At 37.4% G+C, this 14,760-nt stretch overlaps 1 protein-coding gene and 1 long non-coding RNA gene across 2 annotated transcripts; one reads left to right on the forward strand and one right to left on the reverse strand.

The window, feature by feature from the left end:
• Window positions 1-412: 412 nt before the first annotated feature.
• Window positions 413-12,684, reverse strand: itih5 (inter-alpha-trypsin inhibitor heavy chain 5). The gene is made up of 14 exons (XM_056260456.1): window positions 12,405-12,684; window positions 12,279-12,323; window positions 10,821-10,984; window positions 10,274-10,384; window positions 9,474-9,733; window positions 9,063-9,232; window positions 7,893-8,009; window positions 7,467-7,638; window positions 6,913-7,225; window positions 3,839-4,461; window positions 3,639-3,689; window positions 2,671-2,787; window positions 1,603-1,980; window positions 413-931 (listed from the first exon to the last, which is right to left on the reverse strand). Exons 1-14 carry the CDS (start codon window positions 12,531-12,533, stop codon window positions 624-626), a joined length of 2,958 nt encoding a protein of 985 aa, XP_056116431.1. The 5' UTR covers window positions 12,534-12,684; the 3' UTR covers window positions 413-623.
• Window positions 9,149-10,205, forward strand: LOC130092557 (uncharacterized). Its single transcript, XR_008807937.1, has 3 exons — window positions 9,149-9,259; window positions 9,982-10,008; window positions 10,115-10,205. It is a non-coding gene; the product is annotated as an uncharacterized LOC130092557 (long non-coding RNA).
• Window positions 12,685-14,760: the final 2,076 nt, after the last annotated feature.

Raw genomic sequence — 14,760 nt, forward strand, 5'->3', positions numbered from 1 at the left:
TCAACACAATGGAACTATTTTCAGGCGCTGAGTCATACCATTACGCCAGTGAAGTTTCTTGATTATTACGCAGGAATGAGAGTATAGTTCCTAGCCATATCAGCCTAGAAAATCGCAACTTTACATTTTCCGTCGGTCTTAGTGCACGATGTAACAGAAGAGTCAAGTTTTAAATAGGAAAAATATCGAAACTCTTTGGTCTTTTTTTTTTTTGAGAAATGCTAATGGTCTTGTCCACTTCAATGATGTATGCTAAGCTATGCTAAAAGTGGTACCGCCAGAACCGGAGATCGGCTGAATGGATTCAAAAACGGTAAAACTCAACAGTTTAACTCTGGGGGAGTTGTAAAATGAGCCTATTTCCCAAAAAAAAGTTGAGTATCCCTTTAACATTTAATTTATTAGTACAAAATTAAGTTCCAAAAACTTTATTATTTTAACTAAAAATATACCGTATATATTTGTAGATGACTACAATAAAAATAGTGAAGTAGTATGTCCACACATCATCACTGAATATAAATCATGTACTTAAAATACTGCTTTTGGATCTTTGTGATGGTTTTTAAACTGTTTGTGTAAGTATATTCCTATCATATTCTCTCTCTCTCTGTGTGTGTGTCTCAGTGTGTGTTGGTTCCATTAACCCAGTCTCCTATGTCAAACAGATGTGACACAACATAATCTGCGTATTGTCCATCGATCAGTTTGGCCGCATTGTTTTTGGCAAACCAGCAGTCTACGGTCTGCTTTCCAGAGTAGATTCGTCTGCACTTCTTTATGACGGCGACAGTACGATCCTTCACCTTTAGTGCGGGGTAATTGTGTAGAGTGATATTTTCCCCTTGTGTTTCCCGTGTGATGTTTTCTCCGGCCATGCTGAAATTTCCAGGAAGCTGTGTCAATCCAATCTCTTCATACAGGAACTGGCCTGTAAGTACAGAAATATTTCTCTCTTTTAGTATGCATACAATCTCTTTGCATTTGTAGCTCTGTTCCAAAACCTAGTGACACAAATCCTAGTCACATTAGCAAAATTTCAGCGAGAAAGGACGTTTTTCACCCAAAACTTCTGATCGCAAGGTTTCCTATTGAAATGACTGGATTTCAGACACAAGATTTTGCAGAGCAACGGTAAATGTGAGTGCAAGGCAGCAACACATGTATCCTTTGTGGGAAAAGCCAAACCAGAATTCACTGCTACAAACTCAATGAGAAAGTTAATCTAAGATGGCCGACAAAGTGAGAGAAATGCGCCCTATAAATAAAGTATATTTATAGGCCACATTTCTCTCACTTTGTCGGCCATCTTGGATTAAGTTTTTTAAATTCAGTACTAAAAAGTAGCAACAAAAAATGTTGACTCATTCCAATTGACCATTTTATTTGGTATACTATGTCTTTAGAGTATCACAATGTTAGCTTAGCAACATGCTAACATCAAACTTTAATGGAATCAATAGTGCAACAGAAGATGACAAGTCCTAAAACCCCCTCTAAAACCAGTATAACAGCATGGCCAGGCTGAGACACCAGTTAACCACCTTGCCTAGGCAGAAAGATAGCTCACTAAGTTTGACAACAATGTGTATGCGTGCTTACCTAACAACCCGTGTGTATCCTTGCTCAATCCTTTGCTGTTAGCGATGTAAAATCCCAGGTGATCTCGCTGATAGGGCGCTGGATTTTTGTAATGGTGGAATAAGATGACAAATTGGATATTTCCTTGGATGGTTACAGTCAGGTTTGTGTTAGCAATAAGGACCACAGCCAGGTTGGTGGTTTCAACTGAAATGCTGGAGCTGGATGGAAGGATCATTCGGTCACGGTCGTCCAGTATGACCTTTTGTGGGGTCACCTCAATGTAGGAGCGCCTCGGCTTATTGGCTACTATAGTTATGCTGTTGAAATATGTCCTTTGTTCTTTATGACTGCCGGCTGGGGCTGGAGCACCAATCAGCGCACCGTTCACAGTCACGCCTATTGGAGACAAAATATGTACATTTTTAAGGTTTTATAAATTGAACACGTAATACACATGCGCATGACGTCACCATTTTCACAAATTCTCGTTGCATTTTGAAACCCGCCTTCAAAAGTTTGCTTTTCTGGCCCCCAAAAGCTATTTTCGTGCAAATGAATGGCCAAAATGCATAAAAAGTTTTAAGTTGAAAACAGTGTAGTGTAAATGACCCCTGAATCTTTATAAAATATTGATTTTTTGTATAAATCTAACACAAGCAACATGAACAAATCAAACCACAGTGATATATGGCCCACTGAAGTAATTAAGCAAAATTAAATAATTCAATTGGATATTGTCATTGTACTGAAGCCAAAGAAAATTATTAATAATAATTATTATTATTATTTCTACCCTAGCCAATTTTTATTTATTTTATACAAATATTTATATTTTTATCTATTGTTATGCATGTATGGGTTACATTTTTAAACAATAACTATAATTATTACATATTAATAAAAATATTATACATATAAAATATAAATTACATTTTTAATATTAATTATTTTTATTATAACTATAGATATTAAATATTGAATATTTATTTGGCCAAGAATTGGCAAGAATGCAAAGCTCACTTAAACAAATACTTCCAATACTTAAAAAAAAAAAAACACAACTCTTAGTATAGTTTTGTTGTTTACCTGAGTGTTTATGGTCAGTCACCAGTCGCAGGATGTGTCCTGGCTCCCCATTAATGTTGAAACACACAGTCAGTTTACTTTGAGGAATCTCCACCACAAAATGAGGGTCGCCATCAGCTAAAGACAGATAAGAAGATGATGTAGGAGGGTCACCGTGATTTTGCCAAGTAAGACATGTTCTTGGAACGACATTCCTGTCTGAAAATTTAGTCCTAACCCTAAACCTAACCCTACCCATAAGTTATCCCTAAAATCAGAGAGGAATGATACGTGAATACCACTGATGTAGAAGAACCTCACCCTGGTTCTAACCCTAATCTTGATATAAACAATAAACTTGTCCCTCAAATTTGATTGGTTATTCAAATGCTGTTCCAGGATCAACAAAGATGTTTATCCAGGAACATGTTGCATTTGGTGAAATCACCTTCACAGAAAACATTTTGACTTGAAAATGGACCATTTGTAGAACATTGTATAAATATATGATCCCACCCCACCCCCATTATTGACTTGGGATTGTTGCATGAAAATAAATCAAATTATGCAAGCTTGTTGGTTATGTGCAACCCAAACAACCCCTGTGAATTCTCTCATTTTTAAGTATGCAACATTTTATATGAGATCACAAATCACGCCAACAGAAAAGTGGCTTTTCAAAGCTTTCAGATTTATGCATTTATTGAGTATAAATGCATGTATCCATAGTACGAAGAGTGAAGAGCGAGTTACACCCTGAAGTTAAATACTTAGGGGTTTGCCTTTTTTTCCCATCAGCCCATCAAACACAGGCATGTGAATTAGAGCCCGTACACAACTCTCAGTAGCAATTAAATGCGCTTTGATGAGGCCACTTTACCTGAACGCAACAAATTACAAGCCGCACAGTCCAAGTGAACAGACTTTCAACTACACTCACACACATTCACACTGAAATGCAAAGCAGATGTAGAAAAATGGAGAAATACCGGATGTTTTGGATATGGTGACAGACTTTTTGGCGGGTTTGCTGACGCCACCTGGAGATAAATGGAAAACAGTGAAATCGTCATGGATTGTTTGAGTCACCTTAATATTTTCAAGACCGATTGTGTAATGGCAATCATAATGACCCTAAATCTGATCTAAAACAAATGTTTTGCTTGCTGTCCAATTTAAATAAACACACTTGTTGCTTTGGCGACTGCAGAAATCGGCTTGGGTGGTTCATTTCTGTGCAGGCTCTGGGGTGTTAGACTGTTGTCGTCTTCTGACAGCTGATTGGACGACTCAGGAGGGGGCGGAGCCTCTGTGGCCTCCACCTCTGTCTGTGCTAAAGTTCCATCGGCCAGCACTTGTGGTTTCTCCACTATTATTTGCGTGAGCGGCGTGAGGAAATTATACTTTAACGAAAGATTTGTAGCGTGTTGCGTGTAGTTTTCCCGCTCTCCGCTCGCCTGGCTTCGCAGTCGTCCTTTTAGCCCGTCTTTAACACTCAGATATCCCCACAGTCGCTCCACATAACCGTCCGCGTTCGGACCCACCTTTGCTTCCGCTAGCCGCCGTTCGGTTTCCTGTTCTCGCTCGTGTAGTGACACGTCTTTCTCCAGCACGATGCTCTTCTCGCTGTTGCTGGCGGTCACCTGAACGTGCAGCGAGTCTGCGCTGCGATTGGTCAGTTTTCCGGCCACAACGAGCTCAGAGCCGTTGAAGTAGTTTGTGAAAAGGTTCTGGGTGATGTATTCCACAGCATCCTCGGAGTATTCCACCCGGATGTCGGATAACAGCGGAGTGCCAATCTCATCGTAGAAGCTATAGAGAGTTAGTAGATGAGAGAAAGGAGAGGTGGAAAGGAATAATAGGGTCAAAATGCCATAGTGTTGCTTCAGATTGTGGGTTAATAAGTCATGTATTTGTTACGTTAAACTTGTTAAGCTTTTAGAGTGGGGCCCATTGTTGAGCCTTGTGTAAAGATTTCTGACTCCTAATGGCATCTCATGTAACCTTTGACCTTTAACCTGGACTTTAAGTGGGGCTTTTTGTCACAAAACACCACACAACATACTTGCCCCATAATATTAATGGTTGCAAGCAGGGCCTAAAACTAACTTTTTTGCTACACCTGCCAATGGCCAGTGACCAGTGAAAATTTACCGGCAAATGCGCCCATAAATATTTTTTTCCCAGCCATGAAACTGTTTTTGCAAAAACAGGCAGCTATGACAACAAATTTTTAGATACCAATGAAAATACACAATTTTCAGTTACAGAAATGTAATAAAGTAATCCAATGTAACTGTATAAATTAAACATAGATTAATCTTTATTAAGTTACAAAAGTTCAGTCAAGAGCAGTGAGTGTTTTTTCTTTGTCTTTAGTTGTTTAATTAACATTATGGACAGACGGCAGCAGGCTTATATTAGGCTGCTGTCACTTTAAGACCTAATGTATGGATCCAATATACTGATACACATGTGATTTCTCTCTCAACTGTTTGTTCATTTAAAGGGTTAGTTCACCCAAAAATAAAAATTCTGTCATTAATTTCTCAGCCTCATGTCGTTCCAAACCTGTAAGACCTTCGTTCATCTTCGGAACACAAATGAAGACCTTTTTAATGAAATCTGAGAACTTTCTGTGGGTCCATTGACAGTCTATGCAACTACCACCTTCAAGCCCCAGAAAGGTAGTAAAGACATCATTATATAATCCATGTGACTCCAGTGGTTTAACCTCAATTTCATGAAACAACGCAAGTACTTTGTTTGCGAAAAAAACACACGCTTTACCACTTTATTTACAAAATATTAATCTCCATCGCACATTCACGAAAGCACCACGACAGATGCCCGTTGTGTTGACGCAAGAGCAGACGTTGTGTGAATTTGGAAATTGGAGATTAATATTTTGTAAATAAAGTGGTAAAGCGTGTGTTTTTCGCAAACAAAGTACTCATTTTTGGGTGAACTATCCCTTTAAGACATAACTGACTATGCTTACGAGAATACTTGCCAATACGGGCATTTTAAAGCGCAAGAAGACGTGAAAGAGAGTTCAATTAAGTATTCGCACTGTCTGAGACACAGACTTCTGGGAACGCGCTTCAGATGTTTGCGCACAGAAAACGTCCCACTCAGCGAGTAACGAATTGAGTTCCCTTTTGCGTCTTCTTGCGCTAAAATATTTAAATTGGCTTAAACTTTCATAATAATGAGGAGCTGGCCCGTCAACTATCCCACGCGTTATTCACGTTTGTTCACGTCCATGTTCTCACAACACTGCATTGCTAGAATTCATAAAAATATTACCGGCCAGTTGCCGATTGACACCGTTTCATATACACGCCAACGCTTAAAATAATATATAATAAATTACTTGCATTTGGCGCTTGGCGAGTGATCATTTTAATGTTGTTTTAAAATTTTAGTTGAGGTTAGTAGAGGTTTTTAGTAGAGAGGTTGATAGGGTGTTGCTAGATGGTTTCTAGGGTGGTAAGAAAACATCTCCTTGTTTTGTTTCATGTTTTGTGTTATTTTGTTAGCATTAGTGGCACTTTTTACTTCTATGCACCATTGTGTTGAACTATGTACCGTTGTTTTGCCTTGTGCATAGCAAAGATTGTAAGATTCCTTTAGGCTTTAATCAGATCATCTATTATTAACACTTTAAAATAAGGTTTAATTTTTACCAACAGTTAATGCATTAGGAATTAACAAAAGCATTTACAGCATTTATAAATCTTCTATGATGTTAATAATGTTAATGAAATAGATTGTTCATTGTTTAATCATGCTCATTCATAATCCATTAACTTAAGTTAAACCAATTGAAATGTGCATTAATGTAGTAATTAACCAAGATTTATAAATGCTGTAAAAGTTTTGTTTATTGTTTGTTCATGTTAGCTACAGCAAAGTAAGGGATGATATGAAGTCAGCTGGTCATTATCACAAAATAAATCTGGATCCTGATTCAGAGGGGTTTATTTTACATGCATTTTTATTTCTCAAATCTCATTTGCGCTTGCGTACTGTATGTATTCAAATAGGGTGCGCCAAGTTTGATGTCATTGGTGGAATCAATTGTTGTGTGTCACAACTGATCCTGACATGCCAATTTTGTTCCTCAGAAGAAAGTCTTATGGGTTTAGAACAACATGAGGGTGAGTAAATGATGACAACATTTGTATTTTTGCCTGAACTTACGCTTTAATTAGATTAGTTCACAAATGTCGTTAATGGTGGTGACCACATGTTCCTCACCCTTTGAGCATGACGCTGGCGTCTGCGTCCTCTGGGATTCTCCTCATGGTTCCACAGTTTTCCAGGGACATCCTCTCCAGGAGCCTGTAGTCCACATCATCACCCATCCCAATAGTGAAGAGGCAGAACTTCTCCTGCACTGCTGCTTTGGTGTTGCCAATGATGGTTGGACTCTGAACTATGCCCACTGTGGGTCGCCCATCGGTCAGGAAGATGATGAGCGACACGCTGTTGTGATGGGACTCTTCTTTGCTGGACAAGTAGTCACTGAGCAATGCCGAGCCTGTCAGAATTCCACCGTTGATGTCAGTGCCTGAGGAGGTTTAAATAAAAGAGAAAGTTTTATTTGTAAGTTTTAGTAATTTTAGTATTTCGACTTAAACAAATTCATATCAACATTTTCCTTTAGTTTGAGTTTTTAAATGATATTTATACAAAAACAACAATGATGATGTCATATTTTTAGGTGGACTGTTCCTTTAAATTATTTACATGAGATCAATGTTGTTTAAATCTGTAACAGGGAGTGTTTAGGAGTGTGTAAGATTCTCTACCTCCAGTGGGTGAGATCATGTAGATGAACTTCTTGGCATCACGTATATTGTTGGGTGTGACGGGCACCAGTTTGCCCGGCTGCCACACACGGATGCGATTGGAAAAAGTGACAAAATTGAAGTGATCGTTGGGCCGCAACTCGCGTAGGATCGTAAACAGGGCTTCTTTGGTCTACGTGAAAGATATTAAAAAGAGAACTGTTGAACTCTGTCATTTTGCTATGAGATGGGTGTGTGTATCTGTGTTTCCAACTATGAGATCACAAGAACCAGCTGGGAGAAGAAGAAAAAAAAAAGTGGCACAATATCATTCCCTCTTTGAGGGAACGGCACACTGCAACTCTGAAAACTGAAATGCTGAATATAAATTCTTCTCAGTGTGGAGAACTGATTGCTTCAATCTGTGTCGACGACAGAGTATGTTACCTGTCTGATTTTGGTTCCAACCATGGAGGCGCTAGTATCAATCACAAATACAACATTCTTTGGCACGACAGGCAGGTCTCTGGGAGCAAAATAGTGCACAAAATGTCCATCTAGCACCTGAAAGAGAGCAGATACTTTTACAGGCTTTCAATCTTTGTAATGTGTGTGTGTGTGGACAAGCAAGCAATGAGCTCAGTGAACGGGAGGAGTTTAAAGTTTTTAGTGACTTCTGAATTAAAAAATGTTGGGAGAGAAGAAAAGGCGTAACAAAATAAAATGGCAAAAAAAAAATACTAATGGAAATCACTGACACTGCATGGATAAAGATAATAAATCAAATAATAAAAGTACACTTTTAAGCAACTTATTAGGTTCACTTGTTCAACTGCTGGTTAACGCAAATACCTGATCAGCCAATCACATGACAGTTGTTTACACGACACCATTTTCAACTAAAAAACGGAATGCTTTGGTTGGAGTTTTGGCTGTTCATTTACATAACATCGTTTTGGGGGCCTGAAAAAGCAACTTTTGAAAACTGGTTTTAAATTCTCTGTGTAAACTACAAAAACGCAAATTTTGTGAAAATGGTGATGTGTTTAGTCTATAGGTGCATAATTTTTCTTTACAAAGTGACATCACCAACTACTGGCCTGGCATGAGTAATACAGCGTTTTAAACGTTTTCACGGATCCTTGTGAACGGGGCTCATTTTGACAACATTGTCGCCTGTATGCGAAATCCAAAGGAACAACTTTCCAGTTTTTAGTACATCGTTGTCGTGTAACGCCAACTGCGTGATGCTATCATGTCAATATGGACCAAAATCTCTGAGGAATGTTTCCAGCACCTTGTTGAATCTATGCCATGAAGAATTAAGGCAGTTCTGAAGCCAAAAAGGGGTCCAACCAAAGGGGTCGGTGAGTGTATATTTTTTGTAATGTTATACATATATTAATATAATATAATTACATTTAATCTTTTTTGTTTTATATTATTTTATTGTAATCCACCAGAATGTACAGCATAATAAGTTTTTTTATGCACTGCAGCTTATCTATAAGTAAAATAGCAAGAAAAAATATACTATTTCTAATTTAAGTAATGCTTTTCTATGGAACTGCATGTAAATATCTGTAAATAATATAGAAATATTGTGTGCATGTGTACCTGTATATCGCCGATGCCATTTTCTCTCTCTACATCAAAGCGCACCACAAATTCTCCCAGCATGCCATTGGTGGCAATTTTGGCTTGCTGGGCGATGTTGGGAGTGAAGCTGATCTTGCAAATGGATTCATTTTGTTTGACTACTGTGGAAACTGGTGGTCCTACTTTACCTGGGGCAGAACAAGATGTAAACAATGGTAAATAAATCATGCACTATTTCACATTAACAACCTGTCAAAAAATCTTTATTAAAGATTTAACGCTGAAAAGTGGAAAAACTGGAACTTGTGCCATCTATATTGCAGTTCTTGAGGCAAAATTTTGCAATGTTGTCAAATATTTTAATAATCCATACCAGTGACAGCACATCTAAATACAAACTCAAGTATCAAATTGGATGCAGCTGTTTACCATTTGGTTTCCCAATGCCATTGGAAGATGGAGTTTTGCCATTTCGTAGGGGTAATACTTCAAGATAAGTGATACGGGAATGCTCTACAATAGTAACGCCCACGCTGAGTCTGCTGACCAATTGCATTGGCCTAACACTGGTCACATGCTCGTAGCGGCCCAATCGTCTCTGCAGCAGCTCTTCGTAGATCAGGAAGAACACAGCACGGTTGCGTCCAGGAATAGTGACCTCCATTCGAAACAACTCCATCTCACCCTCACTAACAGGGAGAGAGGAAATCATTACTCTGGAAATGTGAACTTCTTGCCAAAGGAATCTGTCACGAGGTTTGCCAAACCACATTACGATTTTTTGGGGGGAATATATCTCAGATTTCTCAGTCATATTTCTCATTCACTCACAAGCAAGTGAAATACACATGTAAGAATTTGAATAATAAACATTGCATTGCTTCTTGTACATATTGTATGATTAATAATGTAATGAAAGTACACATTGCATTCTCAGACTTAGCCACAAGGGGTGCTATAGCAAGTAAGCATACTGTCTTGCCACATTACTCTTTTCAGTACAACTGTTGTGATGGAGCCACCGTTTAAAGAGAATCTTGCTGAGCAGGGCTGCATTTTGTTGATCGTAGAACAATTGCCACCATTGGTCTTTACAATCAACTTAGGCTTACGATGCTTTTGGGAAACGCAGCCCAGGTTAGTTAAACACCAGGCATGTTTTAACTATATGAATCACAGCACATCCAGTTTAATGGCACAGACATTTGAAGTTTGTGCGCTATCTTCACCTCTGCTCTGGTGTGTCCTTGTTTTTCTTCCCATTGTTTTCTCCTCCTTCCTTCTTCATCTTCTTCTCCTTTGCTTTCACCTGGCTGGGAAAGATTCGTCCTCCCACAATCCTTTTGCCACCATATACCAACAGCATGAAATGAGACTTTTTATTAGTGCCATGGAACAAGAAGTTGTGGCAATAGGCATATAAATCTTTCTTGTTGTTAATCATAGTCTAAACTCTCTCAGGCCCTTCAATAACCTCTCTGGACTTTCTTTGGAGACTGGGGTCAATGACCACCAATTAACAGCCCAGTTCCAATAGCAAACTTTAGTGTATTATCCAAGTGAATAGACCTTCTAGATAACCAGAGTCATTCTCAGGGTCATAATTAAAAAGAATGTTTATGGTCTAAGCAATTTTTAAAATAATGTCAGATCAAGCCAGAATGGGGACACACATAGTGGTGCCATTTTCTTTGAGTGACCCACAAGAGACATTTCAATTACTAGAAATCAAATAGTTATGGTATTTTTCAATGATGTATGTATTTCCACACTTACATGGTAAAGTTGGAGATGTATGCAGCAGTGGGAATGTGGAACTGAAAGACGCCCTGAGTGGCAGCTGAGTGTCTGTTAAGCATGCTACAGGACACCGCAGTGAAGGCATAGCGGGAAATGATGGTGGTCTGGACCGACAGCTCCTGAATGTGAGGTTTAGTTTCCTGGCAGAGGACAGCACGTTATGAGCATCATTAAAATATAGCCTAGATGAATATTTAGAATAGTTGCTCTGAAAACATGAGTGATGTGGCCAAGAGATTTGACTAAAGATCTGGGCCGATTTCCAAATAATTGTTGGGTTATGTCCTTAAAAAACATGTCCCATATAGTTTCTGCCAAAATACCAATTATTGTTGATAAAACGGAAGTAAACTGTGGTTCAGAAAACAGTGAAGCATGTAATCACACTATTAAGTTATCACAATATAACCTTTCATTGAACAGTTTAGGCTTTTCAGCCAAATTTAAACATCGGTCAAAGAATTGACGAAACAGCAAAATGTAAAAGGTAAGATAGGCCTACATAAACATTAAATCATTGTTTGGGCCAACACATTAATTTGTATACATTTATAACATTTAAAAACTCATGTAACAACTTCCCCCAATAAAAAATGTAACAATTTGCCCTGATTTATTTTTTGATCATCATAAACGTTAAAAGACCTGGTATCATCCGAATCACCCTTTTGTTTAATTTGATAGGCCTATATGGTATGTAAACTTTGTATCTACTGTATCCTACCTACATGTTAAAATGGTAAAATTACACTCTAAAAAATGCTGGGTTGTTTCAACCCATGTTGGGTCAAATATGGACAAACCTAACCTAAGGTTTAAAATGGTTTTTTTTTTTTTTTTTTAAACAAAGGTTGGGTTTTGCCAAATTTGACTCAAACATGGGTTGTAACAACCCAACATTTCTTCTAGAGTGCATGGATTGTAACACTTTTAATGTGCATAATGGAAAGATTGAACAGAATGGGACAATGTATAGGGCAGGCCCACACAATTGTGAGAGTGATTAAATAGTATTTTCTGTTTTGAACAAATGAAACTGTCCTTGGTTTCCACCTGTTACTTTTTACTCCGGTTGTAGTTTGTAACAACTGCACTCTTTGAAGACGAGACGACGATAGTTCACTATACAGATAAGTTGTTGATTTCTAAGCTACTCTCCTTTATAGCAGACACATATGGGAATACAATATAAAATACAAAGTCTGAAACAGATGGGTGGGGGGAAAAAACTACAAAGTTATAGACGTTGAAAAAAGTGTTACAACACGGTCAGCCGCTGAAGAGCAAACAAACAGCGCGCCCCTGAATAAAGCATTGAGAGTTGCTATGTTGCCTTAATATATTAATGGCAGACGTAAATTCAATATTTCCTAAATCAAAATGTCTATTTAACAGTCTCACAAAGCTTTAAAAACAGGTGTCGCGCGCATTTACCTTAGATAGTAGCATTTTCACCTGCCGCGGGATTCTGAGAGGAGCCTGAAGACAAACATAAGAATGGTGAGATCCTAGATATGATTGACGATGTTTTCATATATGAAATGCAAGAAAAAAACATACTGCAGCATTTGAATCCATGTCAGAAGTCATGTATACTTCTTCAAAGTCAACATCCTCTGAAAAGTCAGTATCCTCAGTTTGGCACTGAAAAACCGGACACAAATACAAGACGAGGACTATGAGCAGCATCTTATTCCAATAGCACTGGCTGGTCTCTGGAGTGTGTCGAGTGTGTTCCTCAGTGGTCCTGGAGTGTGATCGGGGCGGTTATTGCAACCCACCCATCCGAAGACAGTGTAGTGAAGTGTTTGGGAGGGAGCTCTAGTGTTTTTGGTGTCTAGACACTTGCGACATTCTCACTCATTTGTCTGTGAAACATGAGATTGGCCTCTATACTATAGTTTTAGGGCTCTTCTGGGCACATTGGTCAATATAGCCTTGCCTAAACTGGGTAAAAGAGCTGGCAAGGTTATCAATAATTTCAATGCACTTTTTTGCAGTTCCACATTGGTCTTTATTGGGTATCCATAATCAATATATTTCATGTCATAGGCTAAAAAAGAACAAAACAGACTTTTGACTTGAGTGTGTTAATGCAATCAACCCTTATGCTCTCCTCCCGAAGCACAAAAATAATATTTATTCATTTTTTTATCATTTGATTGTTATATTTTTTCCTATTTTTAATGCAGTTCTTGGAGATATATATATATATATATATATATATATATATTTCTAATTTAAGTGTAAATTGAATTATATAACACAATCTTCACATTCTTTTACTTAAATACAAAATAACTCCATTACATGCAAAAACTTGTTAAAACAGATCAAAAAGTTTCACATTGGGTGTCTCTCCCGACCTCGTGTGGAAAATATATATATAACATGATGTTTCATGACTCTTGCCACTAGATGGCTTTATAGCTCTATGGAGCAAATATTGTTCTGCATTGTAAATGTGTTAAAATCTAACCACTTCATATCTGTGTGCGGTCTGCATTGTGACTAATTTTTATTTGAAAAACAACAACAACAACAACATTGCCTCCATTATATTCCTAGGTGTGTGTGTGTGTGTTCTGCATCGGGGGTGTTCTATAGTCTCATGCTTTCATTCGTGCGTGTGTGTGTTTGTTCTAAATTGTACTTTATTTTTTTTTTACAAATGTAAAAAAAATTCACCATTTCCCATTCATTCCTATGGGGGTCAAATTGACCCCTCAAGGGAAGGATGTGTTACTGTTTTTATTACAACCACATAAACTCCTCGAATCCAGTAAAAAAAAAAGATTGTGTGTATTCCAAGTTCAATGGCGACAAAAGCCCTTTGGTGTTGAACCATTCCGATGAACAGTCAATTTTTAAAAATGAAAAGAAAATTAATTTCAGGTCAAAATGACCCAAAGAGAGCATACGGGACTCACTATTACTTTTACAAAAAATTATCTTTCTCTTTGTAGGATTTAGGTATTGGTGCCTCAAAATATGATATAAGCCTGCATATTTGAATTAATGTATAATTGATCATGTTTTACTCATTTGGTGGTATTTCATAAATTCATACGATCAAAATAATTCGATTCGATAACAATTCGAAAAGATTCGATCATAATAATAAAATCGCTTTAAAGTTGGCAGTCCTAAGCTTCATTGCATAATATCAAAAATGATTTTACATATTGGTTGATCAGTTCAAATTTAACAAGCTTCTTTTTTTTACGTTTTGCTTAAAAAGTGTGCTTGTGCTGTCTTTCTTTACAATAAATACCACTTTGTTTAGTATGTTGGATATGATGCGACATTCAGACATTTTTAACAGTGGCTTATAAGTGTCCAAATATACTTATCGAGGTCACAGATGACCATATAAATGCAAATATGGTGTAGGAATGTGGGAACACACAAAGTGGTGTTTAAGAAATATCAGACCGAAAGGGAATAACCCTTTGCCTAGAGCAACCACAGAGTTGCAAGAGATTGGGCAATAATCAGGGTAATATTAACTAATTAACTCTTGAATTGACCTGTATGCCTTTAATCATTTTTTATCTGACGGAGTTATGAGGGTCACTCTCACAAAAACATATATCCTGGTCATCTTTCATCATAAATTCAAAGAAAAAGACAAGAAAGAGTATCAATTGATTGATTGACCGATTGATTTAATCATTCATTTGATTTGAAAATGCATATATTCATTCATAATAGTCATTGACACAATATTATTATTCACATACAGAGACAATATTTTTAAAAAATAAAGCATACTACAGTGATGGATTTGTATTTATTTATTTAAATATATATGCTGTATATATATAAGTGCTGTCAAATCGATTAATCATGATTAATCTAATCGATTAATCGCGCCTAACATAGTATATGTGTGTGTGTGTATATATATATATAT

The sequence above is a fragment of the Rhinichthys klamathensis genome, unplaced genomic scaffold, assembly GCF_029890125.1.
Source record: "Rhinichthys klamathensis goyatoka isolate OS25496 unplaced genomic scaffold, OSU_Roscu_1.1 h1tg000176l_1, whole genome shotgun sequence".
NCBI lineage: Eukaryota > Metazoa > Chordata > Actinopteri > Cypriniformes > Leuciscidae > Rhinichthys > Rhinichthys klamathensis.